Below are 27164 nucleotides of genomic sequence, written 5' to 3'. Positions count from 1 at the left end.
AACTGTTCCAAAATGTCAGTTTGTCTCATAGAACCGTCACAGAGTGAAGATATTGAAAAAACACCGAAGGACACTGCAAGACATTTCCAGTTTTTCCCTGTGGCCTGCGATGAAACAGAGACAACAAACACCTCCCAGCTGGCCATGTTTGTGATACGAGGGAGGATTTGCAACCCATGCACGGCTCTGCCAAAGGTGAGGACTTGTTTGAGCAAGTCGTTTTGGCTTCGAACAAATTTAACCTGCCTTTTGAAAAGTTGAGAGGCCTTGCCCCTGTGAGGAAACTGAACATGTTTGCTGTTTAATGTGGAAGCAGCTGATGAGCATGACAAGCTAAAACATGAAATCACTGAGCTGCAGAGCGACAAGCTCCCTCTGCTCAGTGAACATCTCATAAAACACTATTTAAAAGTATCCTAACAAAGCGACAAGACAAGCTTTGCTGTTGTACTAATCCACATCTGGTGCCATTCATTCATTTTCTACTATTGAGGGACATCAAGTCACAATTCATACTGTCTCATAATTCTGAAATAATAGAGGTAAAATTTCTTTTTGTGTAAGAAATGACAAAAAAAAAACAACAAAAACATCATCCAGAAGCATATTTGTGCCTTTAAAAGGGTAATGCTTTTGATTTTACTACACCTATGCTGTCAGTATTGTACTGTCATTTTTAACTTAGCCATGCAAGCCACAAAATAAATGCTTACTCCTCTCAAAAAAAGACACAAACCACATCTTTTCAGTTTTGCTGAGACAGGTAATTTTAAACCTGGAACTGTCAGCAGCCTGAGGTGTGAAGCTGTGGGACCTGTTACTGTCACCAGATTTAATTATAATAACTCGAAGTCCTCAGTCTACATGGATCTCATATAAGATTCAAACGAACAGATTCGGGTGATTCACCAATTTCTCCTCTCTCATATTTAGTATTTTCTCTAAAGTATGATTGAAATGCACAAGTAGACCAGACCTGTCATACCAGTCACATAGAGACCATCTGTGTTCCTCCACAGGGGGAGAAACACTTGCTTGACTTAATGTGCCTTGATCTGAATGAATTTGAAGTTCAAATCAACGTAAAAATGTAATGTAAAATGAACGTTCTGTGTGTGTAACGATGAAAATGTTCTTGCATGAGGCCCATTGTGTTTTCAGAGCTGTAAAGAGTGTAGCGATGGGAGATGGGATGGCAGTGGGGGGTGAAACTGTGGTACAGAAAGAGCACAGCTACGTCTTGAAACTACCACATCATCATCTCGGCATTTACCGCAGCACAAAAGTCCAAAAGCGAACCAAAAGCCAAGGTTACTCAGTCATTGTGTTCTTCAGCTAATCGACCACATCCCTCTGTACTCCGGAGCTACACTGACACCTTTCTACAAGCAAAGCTATGAGGAGTAAGCTCGTGTAAATTCACTTGTCAGTATTTGACTAATATATTTGTTTGCTCTTTCATGACAGGACACAGTTTGTTTGACGCTTTACTGGTTGATTTAATCTGAACTGATTCTGATAAGACATTTATATCAGGTTTCAGCTATTATTTCTTATCCTGTTGTTTTCCTGACATTCAGTCAATCTTTCAAAGCCTTTTCCAGCCTGATAAGGGCAGAGCAATTTTTCACCCACTCTGTTTTAGTAATTTTTAATTCACATATTTTGCTAGCTGGAGACTTTTTACTGATTGGAGTGTTTGTTGACTGGTCACTGTGAATTTGGTGTCTGCTCAGCGTTCTAACCACGGCTGGATTTGAGTCCTGCCATCTTAGCTTCTCAAAGCTGAAGAGCACCATCAGTGATCTGGAGGCTGAACTCAGACAGAAGGACAAGCTCATCTCAGAGTTCTCGCCTGTTGTTACTGCTCAGGCTGAACATCTTGCTGCCCTGTGCTCCTCTGGCTGTGATATCTAGGCAGGACCAGCCTGACCTGCTCCCTCAGCTGCTCAGCTCTGGTGCTGGATTGAGACACCACTCTTCCGTGGTCCTGCTCTGTCTCTGCCAGAGCTGCAGAAGATGTGCCTAACCAGCCTGATGGTCCCTGGATCCTCCTTGGAGCTAAACCCAAAGCCCCAGCCAGCTGCACTCCCTGCCATGGGTCTGGTGAAGGTTATTGGAGGTAAACACTGTGGCAAGCAGTTTTATCGCTTTCATCCGCCTCAGGATATTCCACTCAAAAACACATTCAATGTCCTGGATTTACAGGATTTTCCACCACTGGCCCATCAGTCCTGTGTGCCGGCCACCCTCCCCTCGGGGCTAGTTTTTAGTCCACTGCACCCAAGCAACTCGCCTGGTATCAGGCAGAACTGTCAACTCATTATACTCTGTTTCCATCTTCAGTATGACACTGCATCCCCTCTAACCGATTTCCGTGATAGAGCGGGATTTGATTTTCACTAACCAATCACTAGAGACCAACACATCCACCTGTATCTGACATAATTTTAATTCCTTAGCTTCTGGTTGAGTTCTGCTTTTCACTCTTACACAGACCTCCTAAGCTAAATGGCTTTACTGATGAATCTTCTGAGCTCATCTCTATTATTATACTCCAATATGACTGAAATATGAGTACTCATCCATGCTGACTTCTGTCTTACCCATGATTTCCTAGATCATAATGAGTCTTTAATTAAAATCAAAAAGGCCATACCTTCGATTTGGTCCTCACCAGTGTTTCCTTGTTGACTTTTACATATCAGATAATAAAGCTGCTGTTTTAACGCTCCTTTATCTCCTCTCACTGGTAAGCTTTGTGCCACTCTAAACTCTTTTAAGCTATCTCCATCACCTTAACCTCGAGCTCTTTTAAGCAGCAGCAGAGCCCTGATGGCTTTCACCAGTATCTGCCTCTCTATTCTTGACCATATTGCTTCTCTCAAAAGTAGAACAAAAAAAGTATAATCCTCCTCCACGGCTCACTGAGCACACTCGGAGTCTCAGGAGGCAATGCAGAAAAGCTGAACGTACATGGAAGGATAATAGGTTCTAAGTCTCCTGTGACATCCTGAGAAGTCACATGACTATCAGGCTGCTGTTAAAGACTCTAGACCAAAGACTCTTTCTGCAGTTGGATTTCCAAAAGTTCCCATGACTGCAAATCTCATTTAAGGTTATTGATTCTGTTGTGAGCGCACCTCTACCTCTCCTGCTGAAATTAGCCCTGAAGAAGCAGAGGAATTCCTGTACTACTTTATTAAAAAGGTGGAATATATTAGGACATGTGTCCTATCTGTCCCTCTCCCTCTTTAAACTGTGCAGCGCTGACTCAGTTTCAGCACAGTTTCCCTTTACGTCCTACAATCCACTCCCTCTCATATTCAACCCTCCTCCCAACTCCATGTGAAATGTCCTTATTTGCTTTCTTGTTGAGAATCTGATGAAAATATTGATACCACTTCTATGTCTGTGCCATATACTTATATAAGGCTACAGCCAGCAACTGGTTAGCATAGCTTAGCATACAGACTGGGTGGAACAGCTAGCCTGGCTCAGTCCAGAGACAAAACAATCCACCGACCGTCGCCTCTGAAGCTCACTAATGAACATGTTGTAATTGTTTGTTTAACAGCAAGCACAGAGTATAAAAATGAAAGAATGTGACTGATGGGAGTTACGTGGCAAACTGTTTCCCGACCAGGGGGAGTTGCTGTGCAGTTGCCAGGGAACCAGTGAAGAGTCCAGGAAGTTGCTGGTGCTGGCTGATATAAATATATATATGATGATATAAATGTTCAGGTTCTGGGAAACAGGTAGTACATTGTCCTGGATGAGGGCTAGATGTGTATTGTTGTTGTTGTTGTTGTTGTTGTTGTTGTTCGTATGCTAAAACTGAAGATTGCAGATGAGAACCTTTCAAATGCCGTATCAGTTGTTAAATCTAAACTCATGCTAAACACAGACATAAGATCTGTGCACAGGAGAGGTTTGTGTTGATGCAGTGTGGACAGGCTTCATCTGCCTCTGAACCTGCTGCCTTCTCTTTCATCTCCACCACAGGAAGACTGGACGTCCTGCACAGAGCATCTAGGACTTTCTGAGAAGATAATCTCTCCCTCTCTCTCATGCAGCCACATTAACCACACTGAACCCTTACATAAAATGCGAATTATTAATATAAATATTAAATAGTATAGTGCAGAGCTGGAGTCAGGATGTAGTTAGCCTAGCTTAGCATAAAGCAGAGAGGACAGCTGGCCTGGCGCTCCCCAAAGTTTAAAAATAAAGCCCGCCATTAACATATTGCATGTATGCATTGTTTGTTTAATCCAAACGTGATCACAAATGTAAAAACAACAATTTGTGATTTGAGTTTCGTGTCTTGGTGAAAAACAGCTGCGTGCAGTGATTTCCACTGTTAATCAGTGAGCTTAAGAGGTGTTGGCAGGTGTGTGTTATATACGTATATATAAGTGTATATATATGTATAGCTAATTGCCTCCAGGCTTCAGCCCAGACCGATAATAGAATTTGCAATGAAAAGGAAGAATGTTCAGAGGCAGGTAAACGTGTTGATTTTCACCACACCTGCAGCCACAAACTGGACAATCCTTTTCTTTTCTGGCAGATTTAGTTCATGACAGGTTTCTCCCCCTTGGTCCAGTTTGGCTCCTTTTCATCTGATTGTCACCAGATATTTTCACTAACTGCACTGAGAAAATGTTTTGGATTGCAATTAAGGTTTGACTCACCCAAGCGGAAACTGTGTTACCATGACAACTTTACTGTATTCCTCTTTAATTGTGAGGCATAATGAGTTTGTTGCAGCAACTTGAAAAAAATAAAAAATAAATATCTTTACATAAATCTTAAGGAGAAAATCATTAAGTTAAACCCAGACAGGTACGTGAATGGCCAAACAGAAGCAGTCAGTCTCAAGCAACTGATTTTGCTTCCACCTACATTTTCATTGAAAATGTAAGGACAGAGGATGCAAAGTAATGGATTCCTACAGTTGCCCTGAGCCACTCTGGGAAGCAGCTTGATGCACGAGGCTCATGCCACATAACACTCAACGATTCAGCAGAAATGTCAGATGAGGGATATGGATCACTGCTGCAGTTCCTACACACTACAACATCAACATCACAGTCAGAGAGCAGAAGAATGACCATTTGCATCGACTTCCCTCCATCTGCATCCACTTCCCTCCTGATATTGAAGTTCATATAACTTCAATATCAGCACATAGATTTTGTTTATGGCAATATGTCCCTTCAGCTGTTTGCTCATTTATTTAAATTTAACCCAAATATTTTTAATATGTGGCCTTACAGTGCATCACATCATGTCTGTACATCCATGCAGCCGTGCCAAGACGGAAAAGTGGCTGATGGTATGCTGCTCGTTTTAGTGTTTTAGTGTTACATGTAGAATTTCTTTGCCCTACACTTGCTATGATAGCTGTACAGGACTAATCTGTGGCTACGGATAACCTCACTGGTTAGCTGAGAAAAGTATGGTGTTGATCACATCAGTGACAGCTGCCTTTAAGGAGTGGTTATGTTCCAGTGTAATGTTCGGGCATAAAATTTCAATTTATACTTAAAACATACCGTGGTATCTGAAATTAAAGAGCCCATTTTGCAGTAAAATGCTGGATAGAAAATAACTTATTAAGTGTCATCCTTGAAATTGCTTTTAAGAACCATTTGTAGAGATGGTCCTTTTCAAAATGTCTTTTTATAATCATGTATTTTACCTGACTACACGCTTCAGCTGTTTAGTTGAAAAAAGTCCTTAATTGTTAAAACAGTGTCCCCTCAGACAAAGAGTATCCAGCATTTTAATACATTATGAGTTTGACCCTCATTTTCTCTTCCATTCTGTACAGTTACAGCTGTGCTTGCACTGGACGGGTGGAGTAGACAGGTGACAGTGGGTGGATCCAAAACCTCAACCTGAACCGGTCCATCCTCGCTCATCTTCAGTTCAACAAGGCTGACACGGCCACTGTACACATGGATCCACATAAATCAAGAGTAAATGAAGCAGTGTGTGTAAGTGAGTGAAGGAGTGTGTGTCTGTGCATCTAGATTCTGGTTATCTGGCCTCTTTTGGTCTTTTCCACAATACAAGAGATTGTGTGTTTTCCAAGTCTTATATCCACAAGCAGTTGCAAACAATTGGCAGGCTTCCCTCTTCCTCATTTTCATCTGAATATCCTGATAACTCAGCCTCTAACCGCCTCCTTCCTTCCCGTTTTCCTTGTCAAGTTCCATCTCCTCAGTTCCTTGCAGACGTTACTTTTTGTCGCTATTCTGAAATATTTGTTCGTAGGGCGGAGGTGGGTGGTTGCAGTAGGACGGAGGTGGAGGATAGGAGCCCATCATCATATGGGCAGAGCCAGGTTGTGCTGGATACGCTGGGTGTGTCATGGTCACCCCTGGGTCACCACCTGTCATCCCATTGACCCCGAAGCCCTGCATACTTCCTGGCTGCTGGGAAACTGTCAAGAAAGAAGAGACACGGTTCATCATTTAGTATCAGTTCACTTGCTTATAGTCTGTGTGGTCTGTGGCTACCTACATTGTCATCTTTCATACACTACTCATGGTTATTAGTGGTATGTTCTGACATACACCTTCAGGTCTTACAACAGACAACCTCATCCAGGCGAGAGCCCAGGGTTCCATAATCCTTGCCGAGGGAATGGCTTGCAAACCCCACACTGCCTACCTCCACTGGCATGCACTGGTCCACCACCTATTTCTGTGGCAATCCTCTCCCAGTTCCTGGTACTTTGCCCTCTTCCTCTCTTTCACCTCCTCCATCCTCTCCTCCCGTGGCAGTTAGCTCCAGCAAGATGGCCTGTCCTGTGGTCTCAGACACCCAAATTATATCTGGTCTCAATGAGAATTGGATGATATGGGTTGGATTTTCAGCTCTGGAGTCTATTCTTTGGCTTCTCTCCATCCTTGATGAACGTGCTTGTCTTGACTGTAGTCTGAGTGTATCTACTGTCACTGATCCCTTTGATGATTGCCTCAGCAATTGACCTGAGGACCTGGTCATGTCTCCAACAACAGCATCCCTCACCTAGTGTCTTGGAGCAGCTGCTCAGGATGTGTTTGAGGGCCCTTTTCTTGGAACACGGGGCATGCAGGTGTTTCAGTGTTCTGTAAACAGGTTGGATGGACTGGGGAGTAGGCCCCCTGAATCAAAAACTTCATCCTCTGAGGGTTTCACTTCCAGACATCCTGCCAGGTGACTTTCGGTTCCATTGCCTGGTCTCAATTCATGCAGGCGAACTGTTGTTGAATAGCCACTGCTCTGCTTGTTCACTCTTCTACTGAAGCACGCATCTTCTCCTGCCCTAGCTTCTGCCTCTGTTGTATCAGATTGATGCTGAGCTCCTGCCCTGCCACACACTCCCAGGAAAGACCATGTGCCTCAGTTGAGCTTCTGCCTGCTGGCCCTCGATCCGGTGTACTGCAGGTGTTCTTGTGCCCATACCACAAGGAATTCCTCCCTGAAAGAGCTGAATGGGAGCCTGAGCTTTTTGCTATTCCCATACAGGCCAGCTCAAGCTGCGAGGCAAGCCCTGCTGTCTGCAGAGGTAGCTGCTCACCTTGTGCTCAAAGCCTTCCACTGTGGTCACAGGGACTACATAGACTTCATAGGTAACATCAAGTGCTTGGAATGTGTAATTGTGTACTTGCAAAGGTAAGCAAACAGTAAACACACCTTAAGCAGCTACTCTGTCAAAAGTACAACAGAGGAACAGCTGGTGTATCTCTTATACTCTATTTGGTTTTATAGGTGGTGAGGAAACCCACTCACAGTTATATTAGATTTCTACTTGTGTCTTTGCCTGCTCTTCTTGGCAGAAATGGTAGATTTCAGAAAAAAAATGTTGGCTCTCTTGCATGGACTTGTCTTTTCAGGGCAGTCCACATATTCTACCAGTCAAATATGCCAAATAACTGATTAGTCTTTGTCTACTCCAGTGGGAGTTATGCATGCAAGAACTGGGTACTTGCCCATTAATTTCCTTGGTCATGAGATCACAATTTGAATCTCACACAAGAATGGTAGACTAGCAACAAATACAAAATGTGAATACAGTGAATGGCTATTGCAGATAAATGATTCCAAAAATAGTATTAAACCAATTAAATGTTTGATGAAAAAAAAAAAGCTTTAGGATTCCAACTTTCACTCTCATTCCAGAATTCCTTGGTAGCACTATCAATAACTGCTCACAGTAAAGCACATAACTTCAATATAGCAGCCAAATGGATCATTAGGTAAAAAGGCCAAACCGAAACCATTCATCAAATTATTAAATGAGGTTTTGAATGCAGTCAGTGACAGTGTCCTCACCTCACGTTCATTCACTCTCTTCATGTCTAAGCTATCGCTGGCACAGTCACATCACTGAGATTCCTTATCTATCTCTTCTGGGATAAAACGTGTGGCTGCAATCCAAAGCCCCATATGAACTCTTATGAAATCCTTTCATATTCTCACAGTAGAATCTCAGAAATGATTTGAACCAGCAGCCTGTGACTGACTTTATTTTGTTCATCAGTGAGAGAAACTAGTCATGACTTCCTCTTCTAGGTCACCTTTCTAGTATTTAGTCTGCCTGCAGAATTTAGTTTTACATGGTGGTTATTATTGGAGCACTCCATTCAATTTTCTGCTTGGCTGACTGACACACAGTAAAAATTCCATTCATTTAAGACTCAGAGTTTTATCAGCTGCCCTACTTTCTCCTAAAATCTCAAGTTTTAATTGAAGAATCCTTTACGGCCACAATGTTGATAACAATTTATTGGTCCAGGACCATAAACATTCACAGCACATTGTATCTTATACATGACCTCCGCCCAAAATTTAAATTAAACTTTCATAATGTCCTACGTGTCCTCATTTTTATCCCTAATATCCTTATATTCCTAATAAGGCATTTTAGACATTGTGTTTGCCACCTTTTCATTAGTGTATTTATCTGAATCCTGCTGTACCTGGTGTGGTGACAGGGTGCCTGGTGAAGGAAACGTTGAAGGCTGGCTCATCTCTCAGAGGGGACGGATACATCCTTCTGCGGATGAAGAAGCCAGCACCACAGCAGAACAACACCCCCATCATCAGCAACACCCTGAGAGAAAAACAAAAGATGTCTCAGACCTTTTAATAACTCAACATCATCAACACACCCATGCAGAAAGAGCAGAAAGACTGCAGAGAGGAAGGAAGATGGAGGAAGTTTTGGTGTCTGATATTCTAAATGCTGTGTAAATATTATCTGCCATATTGTAAGCAGACACAGAGATACAGTACCACCAAAAACACTCACAGCAAAGGTTCACCTAGATGCAAACAGCAAAAAAAAACAAAAACATCTCCCCCCCATCCCACCCCCCACAATGCATCCACCATCCCACAGAAACATGTATTCAGTAATATCTGCATTCCCTGTGAGGATGTGCTGACACTAAGCAGATTTTTATTGGTTATAAGTTTCTCATTTCTGGTGCATCTTTAGTTTTTTCGTCCTGTAAGCAGCACAATGATCCAACAATCCATTTTCATCGACTGATCACAAAGGCTCACAAAGCCACACATTCATGTCCGTCTCTCTTCCCTTCTAACTTCAGAGAAACTTGAATTATGTGTCTCATTTAAGGGATTCAGTTCATCATCCATCTGGTCATCAACTATCCACTGGCTCAGATGTGCAGAGCAATAGCTACGGTAATCTGGACAGACAATACTCCATTGTGCCTGAAGTTCAAATATTTCTCATGTTTATGTTACTGAGAAGCTTCTTATGACATATTAAAAAACAAAAACTTCTGTATTAGACAAACACTAATCTATATTTATCTACCTTATGCAAAGCATAAACATTAAAGCTCATTTTTGACCTTGGAAAATGGCAGTTTGACCAAAATGGTACAGTATGGAACAATGTTCATGTGATAACAAGGTCACATGGTGAGCAACCTCCATAGAGTGCTGCAGGAATGAACACTTGCACTTCCAGCTCCCTTCTCGTGAAGTCAGTGGGGGTTTTTTAATAGATTTTTGGTTACATGCCTGAAATAAGGTCTATGGTTAACAAATGCTTCAGAGATTTTCACGTTTCATACTACAACATAAAATACATCAGTAAATGTTGGAGCTTTTATGTGTCTTCAAAAAAGCGGTTGGCAAGCTATTGTAACTCAAACCTTCCGACTTGTATCCCTTTATAGTAAAGTGTGTAATGTAGTAGGAAGCTCAGTGGTAGTGGCGTTTTACATCTGGTGATGGCATTTACTCCTCAAACATCATAAATGTGGTGAAAATTTGTGAAGATTATTTTGCTGAGCAAAATGTGTAAGTTTCCCAACTTTTGTTGCCACAGATGTTATTTTCTGGAATAATCCAAAATCCAATGGAAAAATCCCATTTGCTTTTTAGAGTTGGCTAAAAAATACGTTATCCTTGCAACATTCTATGAATTGAGATGTGGTTGGGAGCCTCAGAAAAAGTTATAAAGTGGTCTCAGAATGTCTCTGAAGTTCTATTTAATCAATTTACAGGGACAGAGTACAGCTCAACACAAATGTCACCATTTGATGAACGATGCTAGATTATAGCTTCAAGTTAATTCACATTTGTTGTCCTTTGGTTGGTCAGAGCAAAACAACAAACACATTCTTAGCACACTGTTGGCACAAGCAACTGATTCCAGCTCAAAAAGCATAATCAAAATGAAAGCAGGAGTGTGCTCGGTTCAGCAGACCGAGTGTGGAGTCACTTTTTAATAAGTGTAGGGCTGAACAATAAATTCATTTTATATTGCAAGCACAACTTGAACTCAAATCATAAGAGCTGAAATTTTTATTACTGCTTAGTAATCATAGTGTCTTAACCAGCAGTAGAAGCAAGTCAAAGCCTAAGCCAGCAACCAATGATCCCGCTGGCTGTAGTAACACCTGTTACTGGTAAATTTACTCAGCTACTGTTCACTGATATTCATTTTGTGAGTTGGCTGAGCTACAAAATGAGAGTCTTACTATGCTTTCTGTGTGTCATTCTGTATTTCTGCATGTCTGTACTATTCCCCTTGACCAAGGATGGTTTTGTTGTGGAAAAAAACACTCTTAATCATTTTGATGGCTGAATATAAAGTCTGACTTTTTGCTGATCAGAAAAGATCAATAGAGTAGGTGGTCTTTTTCTACATTGACAGTCTAGGCGATTGGCTCACATCAGTTCAGACAGGTAGCTAGCAGTTAGCGCAGTGGTGTCAAAGTTAAGATGCTGAACAAAGAGGTCAGATTCTTTTAAGAACACAATTTCATTATTTAAATGTGGATCGGCTTAAAGCTCTGAACTGAGACCTTCAGAAGTCAAAGCTGTGAATCAGCTCATCCAGTCAGCCTGTGAAGCGACAGTTCAGGGCTTTCAGTGGAGTCAGTCACACATCAGATATCACGCTGTCATTATCAGGCGCGACGGATGATTATATCTTCTTCAGTATTATGTTGACAGCAAATACAGACATGCAGTTTAATTTCAAGAAAACAGTTGCAATTTACTCATCTCAATCATAATATCAGTCAGTAAAATCATAATTAGACATTTTCCCACAGCGCTTGCACATTTTAGCCCACTTAAGTTTTGCAGAGCATAGCAAAATCATCAGCATGTGTTTCAGGTAAGCAGAGTTCAGAATCTTTAGTCATTATATACTGGATCTACTGTAAACGACAGGGCTGTCATGCATGCTGACATTGCTAACATAACGTCGAAAAACGAGGAGGAATCTGTGCTGCAGTTTATCCATCCTCGTAAGAGACACAGTCCAAACTGTGACTCACCAGAAGTACCATAGTCTCTGGATGGACAGGGCTCTCACACAGCAGCGAGTCCCACAGCAGTCCTCATAGGAACGACATCTGCAACAAAAGGCACACAGAGAAGCAGAGAAGTCAGCAAAAGCACGACTAGTTAACAGTAAACATGTTAACTAAATAATTCCACTTGCTGGCTAAGTGATGCTAGCACAATGCTGTCAACCAGAGCCTTAGAGTATACATACACAGTACTTTACAAATGATAAAAAGGGTTGAGAAGGTTGTGTGAATGCTCCTCCTTTAAATTCTATTTCCATTTGCTTATTTCACATAAAGTCTGCTTGAAGAAGTTTTCTCTCTGTGAGTTCTCTGCACTGTCCTTTAGAAAGCTTCTGCCGTCTGAATGGACTTGGAAGCTAAGTAGAGTTTTCTGAGGGGGAAAAGTTGCCGTCATTGTGTGAAAATGTCAAAACTCCAGAGTCTGCTGTAGAAATATCTGGACTGTTTGAAAGGCCAATAGCAGAGTATGAGAAATAACTTTCTCCTAAAAGGAAATGAGCGACAGCACAAGCTACCGGGTGCCATTTTCAACCTGAAAGGTCAGTTCACAATCATTTTATCATATTTCCAATAGCAAGGTCAGTTTACACAACAGGTAATGTCACATTCTAGCTAAAATAAATGCAGTCTAATACAAAAGTTCTGCAATGAATCCTGTAATTTTCAGGTTTTGTTTAAACTGTGTTAGAGAGGTGTTGATTGAACTGTACGACCACTTCTGTGACTTTGGTTTGTGGTGTTTTTGTATTGTATTGTGTTCATTTGAGATGTGTTTCAACTCATCTGGTCAAAACTTCAACTTGTCCAGAACTTGGGCAGCATACCTCCTCCTGGGTACATTCTCTCACCTGCCCTCCTGAACAGGCTGCTGGCTGTCTCTTTTGTCTCTGTTCTGCTGAAGGTCCATGTCTACGACAGGTCATATTCTGTACTTTCCATTTGCTTAAGAGTAATGAGTTAAATGACTGTGAAACACTGCGATCATTTCATTCCTCGGCTCTCCTCAGCTCTAATGTTAATCCTGTCTGAATGGGGCTGCGGAAGTGTTTTACGAAGTAGTGCGTAAAAGCCACAAAGAGGAGCAGTAACTGTACATGAGGGGCTGTCCAATTATCATATTAAGCCACTTCACCTGAACCTGTCTGTGCACCTCTTCAGCAGACTCTTAAGGATTCATCTTCTGGGGACCATTAAGGTCTGCACCAACATGGGAATCCATGGAGTTCTTTCACTCTTAGACTAGGGTGATGGATTAAAACATAACGTGTGGTTCCCATCATGAACCATGGAGGAGGAGGTAGGATGGTGTTGGGGTGCTTTGCTGGTGATATTGTTGCCGCTTTATTCAAAATGCAATGTTATGGCTGTGGTCTTGTTGTTTTTTCTGTTCTGCCTGTGTTTCTCCCTCTCTCACTCTCCCTCTCTGCAGTCTGGAGTGTGGCAGGGGGCGGGGCTGAGCTCCTCCGGCTGCGCCGCTGAGACGCACCTGAGTCGCATCAGCCCTCATTAGCGTGTGGCTTCTTAAGTCAGCTCCTCTGTGGCAGATGATTCCTTCGTCCAGGCCCCTCATGTCTCACCACGCTTTGCTCTCTAGTCTCTTGCCAGGCGTTCAAGTTTACACAGCCTTTTGTATTTTCTAGTGTCCTCCCTGTTGAGGTGATTTTCTGTTGTTACTGTTCTTTAGTATTTTGAGTCCTTGTTGAGGTGATTTTGAGTTTTGTTACTTTGCTTAGTGCCTTTTGCCCTCGTGGAGATTTTTGTTTCCTTCTTGTTTAGTTGCTCTAGTGATTTTTTTTTTCCCCCCTTGTTGAGTTTTTTGTTGTATTGTTTGTTACTTTGAATTTTGATCATTAAACCTGTTCTCCTGTCCCTGCATTCTGGATCCTGGCCTTCCTAGTCTCTCGAGCCTTAACATGCAAGGCACACTTAACTAGCATGTCTACCAGCATTCTGCAGTGACATGTCACCCCACCTGATCTGTGCTTTGTAGAACCATTATTTGGTTTTCGACAGAACCATAACCCAAAACATACAGGCTGTGTAAGGGCTGTTTGACTAAGGAGAGTGATGCAGAATGAGTTGGACCGCAGAGTGAAGAAAATGCAGCCAACTCAAAAGTGCTGGAAAAGCATTTCAGGTGGCTTCCTCATGAAGCTGGTTGAGAGAGTACCAACAGTGTGCAAAGCTGCCATAAAGCAAAAGGCAGCTACTTGGAAGAATCTAAAATCTGAAACATTTAGCTTTTTGTTTACTACATAAATCCATATGTGGTGTTATCCATACAATGCCCATCCATGGAGAAACGACACAGTGACATGTCCAGATTTTTTTGACTGGGGTTATGCAGAGGTGGCATGAAGTATGTACACACACAAACAGATCAAAGTACAACATTAATGCATGCTTTTTAAGTCCTGAAAAGAAATCGTTAACAAGATGTACATATGCAAAAGAAAATGCACTTTCAAAAATATTCGTCGAACAGCTGGCTTGAACTAAGGTCCCCTCTCACTGGGCAGGTAGCCAGTGTCACATCCCAGGCCACGCCCCTGGACATGCCCCTGAAACTACATAAGCCACATTCCAAAGAAATTAAAGCTACGCCAAATATTGTCACAACTTGACATCGTGCATACGTAGATACTGAGGTCACAGAGTCGGCAGATCTATTTTTGCTCTCATAAAATGACTGCACACCACTTTGCTTTTCAACTGTGCAGTTTATCTGTGTAGCCTTCACTGAATCCATTAAATGTCATCTAACAAGGAAGCAACAGCAATATGGATTACTTGTGCTCAATACATGACAAAGGAGTCTGAATGTATAAAGTTTTATGCTCTGTGGTTGATGAAAAAAATATGAGTTATATCCACTTGAATATCATGATAAATTATGTACAGATGTAAATCTGTTGTGCTGTGACATTAAAATCACCTCTCCACCCATATCTAACCCATGCATGTATGCATATAACCCCCATGTCTGTTTTGTCAGATGAATCATTGAAGGAATTCATTTTTGCTCTGACTGAATCAACAACATGTGTTCCTCAATGGGAAAGAGCTGATGGACATAATGCCAACAGACAGGAGGCACAGATAAGAAAAAGTAACGCAGATAACACATGAGTACTATGGAAGAGGATGTTCAGATAAAGGCTAGTCACTTCCCAAGAGAAGTTTCAAAAACACACATAGGCTTAAATTAATGTATGTCTTATGTACTTTATCCAATGGAAAAAAAGTTCTTGAACAGTCCATAAATCTCGAAACAAAGTCATAAAACATGGCGTGAAGATTTGCTAGTCTGCTGCTATTCGACAAATGATCTCAATTACAGCCTGAACTGTGAACGTTTCAGCTCACCCGTGTCAGGAATGCACATAAGGTCAGTTAACTGTTCGATCACGGTGTCATGTTGGAAGATTTCAATAAGTAATGAAGGCATCCACACTGTGCCAGCTGCGCCAGCTGTGCATAATATTAGTATTGGAGGTGTGTGTGTATGTGTGTGTGCCATGGATTTGGTCTGAGCAGCTGGAAAATAAATTACAACAAGGAGGGTGCTCCTGGCAGTGCAATCTGCATGTGTCACTGCATCTTTATTCATCTGCAGTATTTCCTTTTTAACATTTATTCAGCTCCTTGTTGTGCAGCCCTCCTGTCTTTGCCTGCACTGCCAAGCAGCAGCTCGAGCACATTTCATTAGCCCACTGGTCAGTTTGTGGCCAGCAGGCTAATCATTATTCATGTGTCAGGTCGTATCCGGAATGGATTTCGAGCTAATTGCAGGTAGCGGGGCAGTTTTGATTCTGAGCTTGAAGGTATGCAGCAGGTTTACAAAACTGGAAACTGGATATCAGACATACGATGAAACATGTCTTCCCATTTAGCAAAAAAAAAACAAAAAACATTTAAATAACTTTTGTTAATTTTTCTTTGTCTGCATATGGGCATATAAAATTTGGTGTGTTAAAGTATGGCTGATGTTGACTAGATGTTGAAGTGTCCCTCATGGTATACGATCAGCTGATTGTCATATTTTGCACAGTAACACTGGTTATCATCTAATGGTACCATGTGATGTCACCACCTGATGATGGAGATAGGATCACTCAAGTTGCTATGATTCATTCCGAGGAATGGATTTCTATTCATGATGAGTGTATGGACCAATAGCAGTCAATCCAAGACCTGTTCAAAACCGCAAACGTGAACCTTATGAGAGGAAAAGTTAGAGGATCAAGTCATTGTGATTCATCTGTTCTGGGCTTGTACATGTTTTCTGTTGATGTTGCATATTTTATTTAGTGTTTTACCAACATGACACACTGCAGCATCTTCAGTTCAAAACACTGCAGACAAACACACCTTTTGGTGATGTTTTAAATATAGTTTTTTCGCTGCAGATATGACATACTCACTGCCTCACGTACAATAAGTTGCATTTACAAACTGCACTGGAAGAAAAATATGTATTTATGAATCGAAGTCTACAGACACAGTGTTTAGAATTTCTCTGTAACGATATGTGGGTTAGGGACCTGAATTGATTGACCTCATTTGTAAATAAGATTCAACAAGATGAAAACTCAGAGTCATAAAAATTCACAGCATACAACGTAAGTATCAAAGTGGTACATCATATGACAACAAAGCCTTCAGAGAGGGTGAGCTAAGTAGGTAAGGCCAGCCATCACATCACATCTCTGGAACAGGTTCAATGCAATATCAAAGAGCAGTGGAAGTACATAAATTAGCACAACAAACTCTAGTGCTTCAGCTTTTAATACCTTTAAAAGCCAGTTACTGTCCTCAAACCAGTCCAGGATCCCTATGAATTATGTCCACAGAGGATGATTCACTCCTCACAATTTACGCCCAGTGACAACGTTCAGTGCAGGAAGTCGTGAGCCCTCTATGTGCAAAGCAAGACTGTGGAGGTCCAGGTGATGAAAGGATGTAGCGAATCTGACTTTCATGCAGGAGCCATCAGTGACAGACCTGCAGCTAACGTGCACCTTTTTAATGAACTGTCACTCTGTTCTTTCCCTACTCTTAACCATACTGCAGTTGTCACGTGCAGATATTGTCGAAAGTGAAGATTTAAGTGAAATTACCAAATTGACATTCTTGTCCGACGATATGTTTGCATTAAACATGCATCCATTGATTTTTGGCCACTTGGGGGCAACAGAACAAGCTCTAACACAACACGATATATTCTAACCTCATGAAGCTGTTACTGATAACCAGGGTTCTAAATTAACACCCGCCAACCCGCCAAATGCGGGTTAAAATTCATATTGGCGGGTGTAAATAAAAACTTACTAGCCAATTTGGCCGGTAATGCATTAGGCAATCATGTCGGTCAGAGCTGCTCTACAGTTCTTGGTCATTTGTTCCCTGGACAGTCTGTCCTACATTTCCCATGAACACTGTCGTAATGCTACGTGATGACGTACAAGACGCCCATTGGCTGTGCGCAGGCACACTACAGTCTGTAGTGCAACCGGCGCGAGAAACCACGGAAACGCAAACACAAAGAAGAAGAAGAAGAAGAATGAACTGCGGCGTATAAACTGTAAAAAAGGAGACTGAGCTAGCTAAAAGTAAAGAGTAAAGTTAAACTAAATGCTGCGGTGGTTGGGACAGACGTCTGGGGGCGAGAAGAGGAAGGAGGCAGGGGATGAGAATGTCGACAAAGCGTGCGAAACGAAGAAAAGAAAGTTTAACGCTAAATGGCTGACAGGTCGTGAATGGCTTGTGTTTGATCACGAAAATGCCGTCATGTTTTGTAAGGATTGCCGCCTGTACACGAAAGAAAAAACAAGACGAATAATTTTAAAGTGGAGGCAGTAAAGGACCATGAGAGTGCCCGAAGTCATCAGGAGAGCCGAAGGAGTCTGCACTACTGACTGCTGCACTGTTTGTGTTTTCTAGTTGTACATACATAATTCAATTTATTACCAATGCAATTTTTTGCAAGTGTTTAAGTCATGGCTGTTACATATATATATTTCATATTAAAGAAGGAAAGCAGGAACACTTTAAGTTGAAAGGAAAAATACATTTTATTAGGAATGTCATGATACTAAATACTTACTGGAAAAATGTCTTTTATAAAATAATAAATCTGACAGCATTTTTTGTTTGTATAAATTAAATGTTTGCACTTTCTGTGTATATTTTGTTTCATGTGTTGTACTTTCTGTGCATTTTTCATGCCAACAATGTAAATAAAATGATCAAATGTATTCAGTGGCACTCATAATCTCTTATTTTCACCGGGAAAAAATTTGGCTAGTGGAAATTCTGATTGGCTGGTAACTTTAGAAGGTCACCAGCCACATTGGCTGGTGATCAAAAAAGTTAATTTAGAACCCTGCTGATAACCTGTTGCAAACATCTGGCTGTTTGCTCAACCAGCAGACACACAGCAACATTAGCGTGTGTTTGTGTCCAGTCTAATATTTACTATTTCACCTCGCTTTGGCTTCCACCAACTCTCAGCTGCCTGGTTAAAGAGAGCTTTGAGACTGAACTAAAACAGTAAAGCTGTGGGCTGAAAGGGGCTAAAACACTGTGAAGACTTGAAGAGAACTTCAAAGTTTCTCTGTGGGTTCATCACTAGAAACAACCCCTTTCACATTATATACAATCATTTTATCCATTGTTCTTCCAAAAATCTGGATTAGTGCAGCTTTAAGCACGAGTCAACAGGGGAACAAAGAAAGAGCAGAGGTAAAAACTAGGCTTCCCTCTGCAGGTGTACAGCTTTCCCTGTATACACTCACTCTAGCACACTGACGTCTCCTCCACTGTAACAAGCCTCAAAGCAACGGACACAGGTGGATTGTAATGCTGCCATTCATCACGTACTCTGCTTCGCTAGCAAAACTTTAAAAAGTTCTGTTTCGAATGGCTGGCCGAGCCGCCTGCGAGACAATTATTCAGAACAGAGGCCAACTGTGATTGATCAGTGTATGGAGAGCAGCAGGAGAGCTGCATTAATGCATCTGAAATAACAACAAGGTGTCCTTCTGTGTGTGTGTGTGTGTGGACGTGTATTACACGTTGTGGGGACATAAATCTGTTTCCACAGTCACATTGTGGGGACTCACCTTCCGATGGGGACAAAATTTCAGTCCCCATACTGCAATGTGTGTTGTGTGATAGATGAGCGTGGACAGCCAGCATGACAGCGCATGCCTCACACTCGCAGTCTGTCTGGCATTTCAACACTTGATTGGGGATGAGCAACCACGGTCCCTTGAGGCCAGGAGAGTCTTTGCACCATGCCACATGCAGATGTAGATGCTAGTTCCTGCTGTAGTCCCTGAATAGTTGCATATATAAGTACCCTTTGCTCCAGAGTCAGTGAGGCACGCTGTGGGCTGCAGCAAGAGCGCTGAGCTTTATTTCTACTGCAACATAGATTCAATCCAAAGTACAATTAAAAGTTAAAATTAAAATAATAATCAATTAAGAAGCAATCTAAAGTCTAAAAGTGTGATTTCTGTTGTACACATGGATGCACAGATAACGACCCCTGGCCCACTTTGATAGTGAATGATTCTCATTACTCTTTATTATTCTCTTGTTTGATTGTGTCTTGCTCATCAGACTCATCCTAACAGATGGTTCGTCATTACTGTGTTTTGGTCAGATGAACTCATTTGGCGGGTGTTCTTTTGCTGTATCTACGCTTTTAGTCGTGTGGGTTTGATAAGGGACCTCACCCAACCCTACACTGACTGTCAAAAAACTGTCAAACCAATCACCAAACCTCTTTTCTTGAAGTGAAATAGAAGAGCTCAGGTTTATTTATTAGGTTTGTTTAGTTTCCATAGTAACTGGCATCCAGTCCTTATTTCTTTAATGTGCTAATTTTGAATCCCAGTGTCAAACTGAATAAACAGCACCTTTGGGATGCAAATCACTGCACTGTACTTGTTTTAGTAGGTCTCAATACAAAGAAAACATGCCTCTAAATGAATTATTGATTCGGTGGGACGAGCGAGGCAGCACAGGCAGGCTTAATGCATTCTTGAGATTAGAAAGATTTTATTACCAGCAGTCTGAAATGGTAAAGTGTCAGCATTATGGCTGGTCGGATGCATACGCAGCACAGACAAAATGTCAAGAGGAAAATTACAATTGAAGGTTTTTCACCACAAGTCTTACCTTGTGTGCATTTGTCTGCTCAGAGAATTAACAAGAAAACCTGAAAACCACCACATCAAGCTCTTCGATGTGGCTGCAGGCAAAGAAACGCAGCACCATGCAAAAAGTTCAGGTGGAGGAGTCTTATCATGAGAATGAAGCTCAAGCCTTTTGGATAAATTGGGTTTTGGTTTTAAATCAGGAAGAGACACAGACATTTCACTTTAATTTGTATGCAATTATATACATACAACATAAAAAAGTCAACAAAAAAACAAACAGAACATGTTCTTTTCTTTGTTTATGTAAGTTTATATATGAAATCTATAATGAGTCATGATTCAATTGGATGTCATGCTTTCCATAATATGCACATTATAATGCACTAACGCAGTAGTCGCCTATAATTTCCTTGAGACGCACTTATTGATGAATAAGACAGTAATTCTCTGAAAAGGCAAAAATATGAAAGGTAAGACTTCAGGCTTCTTGTGTAAAACCTTAAATTCTAATTTTCCTCTTTAACAGCCATTTCGTCTCTGCTGCGTATGCATCAGACAAACCATAATGCTGACACTTTAACATTTCAGGCAACATTTTTCCAATCTCAATAAGTGTTTTCTGTATCTGTAAATAAAAACAGCCAATATAAACCATAGATTTACTTTTTTCTCCCTGCAGAGGAACTGGTGCACTTTTTCAGCCGAATGCTGACTGACATCTACCTCACAAGCTGCATACAGCACTGACACCCTCGACTGTGACAACAGACTGATGTCAGAGAGGCTAAATCTGGGGGGAACGGTCTGCAGTTCAGTCGCTGGTGCTTATAAAGCTTAGATGCTCTGAGCTTCTCCCATGGATTCTGGTGGTTGGACAGTAAGAGGACACGGTTTAGCAGTCTTGGAGTCAATGAATCAAACTGAAACTGCAAAAGTGAGGGGGACAAAAACAGGCTTTTAAAAGAAAGCAGGGGCAGATGCTGCTTTCTTAAGGCTGACCTCACTAAAACTAAAACCTAGAGTTTAACACAACAGGTGATTCAAACGTTTCATCGTTTTGCAGGCAGCAGATTGTGGTGCTGTTGAAATGTATTGCTATGCTGAGAGGAATTTAAATATTAAAATGAGTTCTAAATGAGCTCCAAGCTCTGGATGCACTGTCTGAGGTGTCTGACAGTTCATCATACACTGAGCTATATCTAATGACCTGGTTCAAATATACTGATACAGAAGACAAAACACAGCTGCCCACCCCTCCAGTCTGTTTATTCCAACTTGGAAATGTAGAGGAAATGTCCCTGTCAACACCTACCTGTCAGAACAGAAGTGGGCAATGTCATTTAACTACTGTTTCCCTTTTGTTTCTGTTTCCTTGATGGTCCTATTTTTCCATCTCAAGACTAGAATCAAGGCAGGATTTACTAATATCCCACATAATGTTCAGGTAATATTAAAATATGCATTTTTCTGTTTCTGAAATAGTTGCTGTGCACAAAGCTGCTCTGTTTTTTTATTTGTCACTAATAACTTGAACACGTTGAGGACCGTTATCTGAAAAAGAAGCTGAATTCTGTTGTTAAAGCTGAGGTGAGAAAGCAAAATTGAGGGCTGAGATGAGGAGGAGAAAGAAAGTGGAGGAGAAAGGAGGTTTTTCCTCTCAGTTGTTTTTCATTACCACAGTCATCTATCTTCTCTGATTCTCCCTTTCTCTGTCTTCTAATCACTACTATAGCTGTGGCCAGCAGCTAGAAAGCAAACTAAATGGCTGAATGTCGGTGAATGTAGGAGAAGCCGTCGTCAGTCTGAATCAGTAAAACAAGCTCTGCTTCCCCAAACTGTGAGTAGCAGAGTTAGTAAGTAATTCAATCCAACTGAACTGAATTTCGATTTGTATGCAAGCTAGGCACATGTTGATGAACCCACTGAGACTCAGCTGTGTGCTCTGCAGCTCGTTTGCCGTCTTTCTGGTATTATAGCCAGCGCAGGAGTCATGTTTCTACCAAATATAGAGCAAATTGTAACCGAATTTCAAGAAAATCAGCAAAACAAAATTTGAATGAATGCATGTTTCCATCTACTGCTGTTATTAGGAGCTGGTTCATGAAGATAAACAGTCCAGCCAGGTGCAATCAAACCACTGCAGGTGAAGAGGGAGCAAGGAGATGATGCAATTAAAAAGCTCAAATGATCAAACGCCATGTGGGAAACATAAGGGAAATCAAGCCTTTCAGTTTGTTTCATGTATTAACGTGAGGAAGGTTACGGTCTCCTCATCGCTCCACACAGATCTGATGTTCTCAGCTCTTCTTTCAAAATCTAAAATCTAAATCTAAACAGACACGACAACAGAAACTGGAACTCCTGCTTCGTCTGTTACACACAGATGTTGCTGATTGTCAACAGATGTCGTTTAAGAAACTCGTCGCTTCGATGTTCAAGTTGAGACTGAATTAAATGCAGATTGCTTGTTATCTTGGAATGAGAGATAAGAACAATTGGAAGAATCCAAGGACGGTAATTGGGCGCAATGTGTAAGAGGGGTCTCAAAGTAAATCTGCTTCTCCATTTTTCTTGTTTTTTCTTTTGTGTGTGAGTGTGTTTCGTACTGACTGAGTGTAACCATCTGTAAGCAACTTACACTGCCTGACAGTAAGCGTTTAGGAATTATAGGTAGGAATCCATCGGCCTTATTGGATGTGGGTGAGCAGATCAGGAGTCAGCCATGTGACCAGTCCGCTTCAGGATTAAAACATTGTCTGTTCTACTCTTCATTTACTGTGGTGAGCTAATTGTGAAAGCTGTGGTAGAGCTTTATTGTGAAATTGGATATACTGATAATTCTCTTCACAGCGAATGAAACCAAAAACTGACTCAAGATAGTTTTTCTCAAAGTAGATCCAGACATTTTCAGCATTCTGGTTGTGGAGCACTTTAGAAACACTGAGTGGATCAAAACACATGTTTAGCAGAGTTTGATAAAGGACCGACGTTACTCCTTATTAACAGCAAACCTTTACCATCCAGCACAAACACGTTGGATGAACTGTGTCTCAGCTCTTCTTCACACACTGAGCTGTGCAGCCAAACGATGCAGTGTGTCAGATTTCTACCGTATGTATTGGCCGTAATTGGTGGACATCCAGGGTTTTTGTGTGCCGAGTTTCAAGTTCATTGATTTAAAGTTGTAGGAGTGGAAAATGAGGGTACTTACATAAAGTAGATGGGGTATCCGCCTTCAAAATACCAGCAGTACTTTTTGGCTTCTACACACTGTAAAAGAGACAGATTAAGGCTATCATTAAAAACTGTAACTATACTCACACGCAGCATTTTTAAGGTCAGCATGCATTGGCCAGGAGGCAGGGAAACAACACAGCATGAGCACACAATGAACAAACAAACTAGGCTTTTCTCCTGAGACGAGGGACAGAGACAGATCGACCCATCAGCCATGTGTCAGCCCGCCTGCAGACTCACATCCTGTAATAAACAGGATGTTTATTATCTCAATATTGGTCCAGTCCAAACTAAAACATTTCTGAAGAGGTTGTGGTTACAGCTAGAGCAGCACGGACGGCCACGACCCTCGCCACAGAAGGGTCATGCGAGATCGGAAACTAACGACGATAATGAGCCATCAGATCACAGAGGTCCTCAGCCTTACATGTTTAAACCTCTGACTGTCTGCACCTCCTGGACCTGAGGCTGTGACAGGCCTTGTAGGTGCCACAAGAGAATAGGAGATGTCACAGAATGGTAGAAAGCTAACGCTGGACCTCTTAAGCTCAGGCAATGATTGGAATTAGCTACCCTGATGACTGTCATTACTCCTATTCTCAGTGGAAGAGAGCAGCCCAGCCATGCAGTATTTCCCTTTTTAAGCTCAGAGCAGCTGTTACCACAGCTGGGAGGGCCAACACGTGAAATTTATCCTCGACTCTCGGCTAATTTTAGAAGGATAATGAAGCATAAATTGCTTCACTTGAGAGCAGCACATCCCGTCAGCACGGCCCGTACGCCTCAAGAAGGCGAACAACTTGAAACCTCAGAATATTCAGAGGTGCGTCGCTGATCATAAAGGAAAACATTCTCTTTGTCTAATTTGATACCAATGTACAATGACGTGCAGGGCAGGATACTCAGTGAGGATCCCCCTGCATCTATTGTATATGAACCCTCCTTTTTCCATTACTGGCTTCAGTTCAGACTGATGCTGGTTTGCTGGAGAGCGCCTTTAATTAACTGCCTTTGAAATGATCTCCCATGAAAATACAGCGTGCTTTGTAGTGGCATGCAGAGGATTTTCAGCCATCATTCTACACTCTGCAACAAAGCAGGACGGGACGGGCTGAAGGTGTTCAGAAGACAGGGAGAAAGAGAGAAGGAAGGCGAGATAGGACAGGAAAGAAGCTGTTTGGAGGCAGAGTGTGTGCTAAATGAAGTGAATCTGCTGCAGGGACGTGTCCTGCCTCAGGGTGGCAGGCAGCATACACAGCAGCACTTTCCATTAAAGTGGGGACATCTCAAAGATAAGCTGAACTGGAGTCTTGGTGCTGGAGAAAAGATGCAGTTTTTGGATACGCCTCTGAAATTGATATGACAGTCACTCATATCACACTGCGCTGGTCTCTATTAACTTCTGGTGGTGATAAAAAAGCACTCAGTGCTATGGAAATTAAAAGGAGCACAGTGAAGCTGCAGCAGTTTTTGAGAGCAAATTTGATGTTTCATCTGCAGGTAAAACGTCCTCATCCTCAGTCACATGACCAAACCCCACACCTGTCTGCCCTGTGATGACCATGTGGATTAGATTCACATAGTGTCATATCAGATTCTTCTTGCTCATTCAGGCTGGGGCAGTATCTCTGAACAAGCAAGTACCCTATTGAAAGGAGGATGTCAGCTTCTTCTTAATTGTCTCCTGATTGGCTGTGTCTGGCAATGTGTTCAGTAATGAACTGAATGTCATAATGTCATATCTCAACATCTGCCACAGTAGATAGATTGGCATAAAATATGATTCAGACCAGACGTTCATGGTTCCCAGATGATTAATCTTCTGATTAATGGAAAAACAGAAAACAGAACACTGGTGGTGAAATTGCATCAGGGTGGTGTGATATGATGATTCACTGAGAACTACCAACAACACAGTCCAGTTAAAGACCTCATTCATATGAATTACACTGTTGTAATGAGTCAGTTTAGGCTTGTTACAGCCCAGACTAAGTGTCTTTAGACACATTTATCAAGCAACTTCCACCTACTGTACTTACACCAAAATGTGAGTGTATCAACCATCTAATATATTCACAATATAATGTATGATAATACAAGTGCAGACAATGAAGGAATCACGGAAAGTAACTGCAAACAAAATCAATAGAAGCTTTGTTTTTTCTTGCACCTCTAATAAATACATTCAAAAAATGATCAAACATCCTACTAAATGTTCAAATCAAATGCAAAGATCCTATTGTCAGCTGCACAGTACAAGCTCCTTCAGCTAACTTATTATTCGTCATGACAGTGAGGAGTAATCTAGAGTCATTTAGAATTCAAGAAATCCAATCATTTGAAGTGGAACTGGAAGATATCTCAAATTGAAGTTTATTCTCAAATTTGCAAGGACTATAAGCTGAGGAGTTTTACTTGTATCTCTCACTTTCACAACAGCGTGATAAATACAGGCCCAGAGGAACACAACAATATCCAAACAGAAGTGTGTGATCTGTGTGGAGAGCAGAGCTGCAGGACGGCATGCCAAGTTGAGCTGTTTTGGTGGCTCACAACATGGCAACACAATAGGTTATTTGTCAGGCTACTGGTGGAGGATGGGACCATACTGTGACACTTGGGCAGAGAGGAAATGGCAGGAACACACACACAGGGAGAGACACAGTGAGAATTATGGCAGGGGAGATGTTAACAAAGCAGAGCTGCAGCGGTGAAAAGCAGCCCCCCACCCCCTCCTCTCACTGGAACAATGTACATCCACTCCATTTGTCCGGACCCTGTTCTGTGATCACTGTGGTCACCGGTGGGAAATCTGACCCACACAGGGAGTGTAAAATGAAATCTTCTCAGAGTCAGATAAACTGTCTTCTGAGGAACAGTGAGTCTGTCCATTGCTGTCTCTATTCTCATCTCTCTTATATATTTGGATTTAGAACACAGAGCAGCAAGATTGATGGTCCTATTTTTTTACACAAGTAGATAGATGTCACACCTGACCAGAGTGGCACAAGAGTGAAGGTAATTAGCTCATTACAATTATGGGGTAATCCTCGTGGAAGCATAAATGAGCTCTGCACACGTCTGTCTGTAAGCTGTCTGGTCGATTACGAACTCTGGCTTGAGAGAGGTGCTAGAGGAAAGCTCGAGGAGCGCAACAAGACTGAAAATCTACAGTCACACTAGCTGCTCTGTGAGGCTGGACTTTGGCACAGAAGCTAAATGCTAACATCAGCATGCTAACTATCGGCTGAGGCCAATGGGAAAGTCATTAGTGTTACTTGTATTTGGTCCGAACCAAAGAACTGAGCAAATTCAAATCTGATGGCACAAGAAGAAAAATCAGAGGATCAGCAGAGTAATAAGTCATCCTGAAGCAAACATGGATGTTTGTACCTAATTTCATCGCATTCTGTCTGATATGTCTTAAGACATTTTACTCCAAGCCACAAATGTAAACCTGCTGGTGCTGCTGTCAGCAGGGTTCATTCTCTGGGGACCTTGAACACTTGTACCACATTAAGTGTCCAGCCACATCATAGATGTTGAGAGGTTTCAATGGATAAGTTAAACCTTCAGCCTTCTGGTGGTGTTAGATGAAGAGAGAGGGGGATATGAGTCATCATCCTGTGGGGAACATGAATGTCTGCACCAAGTTAAAGGGTAATCCTGTCTAAACCGAAACAATGACCCTTTTTTAGTGCTGAAGGAAATATCAGGGGATCATTGGGATTCATCCTCTACAGACCATATATATCTCCACTACATTTCATGAGAATCCATTGGTTGGCTGTTGGGATGTTTCAGTCTGGACCAAAGAGGTGGACAACATGTGCCCATTAGAGTTGATTTTAGTGTGATGGTGGTACTAGAGCAATTATCAGAGGGTCTCATCTTCTTG

General features: G+C 41.8%; 1 protein-coding gene across 1 annotated transcript in view; it reads right to left on the bottom strand.

The window, feature by feature from the left end:
* Nucleotides 1-670: 670 nt before the first annotated feature.
* The window catches only part of vopp1b (VOPP1 WW domain binding protein b), a 39192-nt gene continuing 12698 nt past the window's right edge, over nucleotides 671-27164 (bottom strand). The window contains exons 2-5 of the mRNA XM_076761512.1: nucleotides 23241-23299; nucleotides 11826-11903; nucleotides 8979-9112; nucleotides 671-6454 (exon numbers count right to left, since the gene is read on the bottom strand). Of these exons, the coding sequence (XP_076617627.1) occupies nucleotides 6249-6454; nucleotides 8979-9112; nucleotides 11826-11903; nucleotides 23241-23299 (477 nt within the window). The 3' untranslated portion in view covers nucleotides 671-6248. The remainder of the gene's footprint in view (nucleotides 6455-8978; nucleotides 9113-11825; nucleotides 11904-23240; nucleotides 23300-27164) is intronic.

This window comes from Chaetodon auriga, chromosome 21 (genome assembly GCF_051107435.1).
Source record: "Chaetodon auriga isolate fChaAug3 chromosome 21, fChaAug3.hap1, whole genome shotgun sequence".
NCBI lineage: Eukaryota > Metazoa > Chordata > Actinopteri > Chaetodontiformes > Chaetodontidae > Chaetodon > Chaetodon auriga.
The sequence above is the reverse complement of the archived record's forward strand: the minus strand, read 5'-3'. Positions and strand labels throughout refer to the sequence as shown.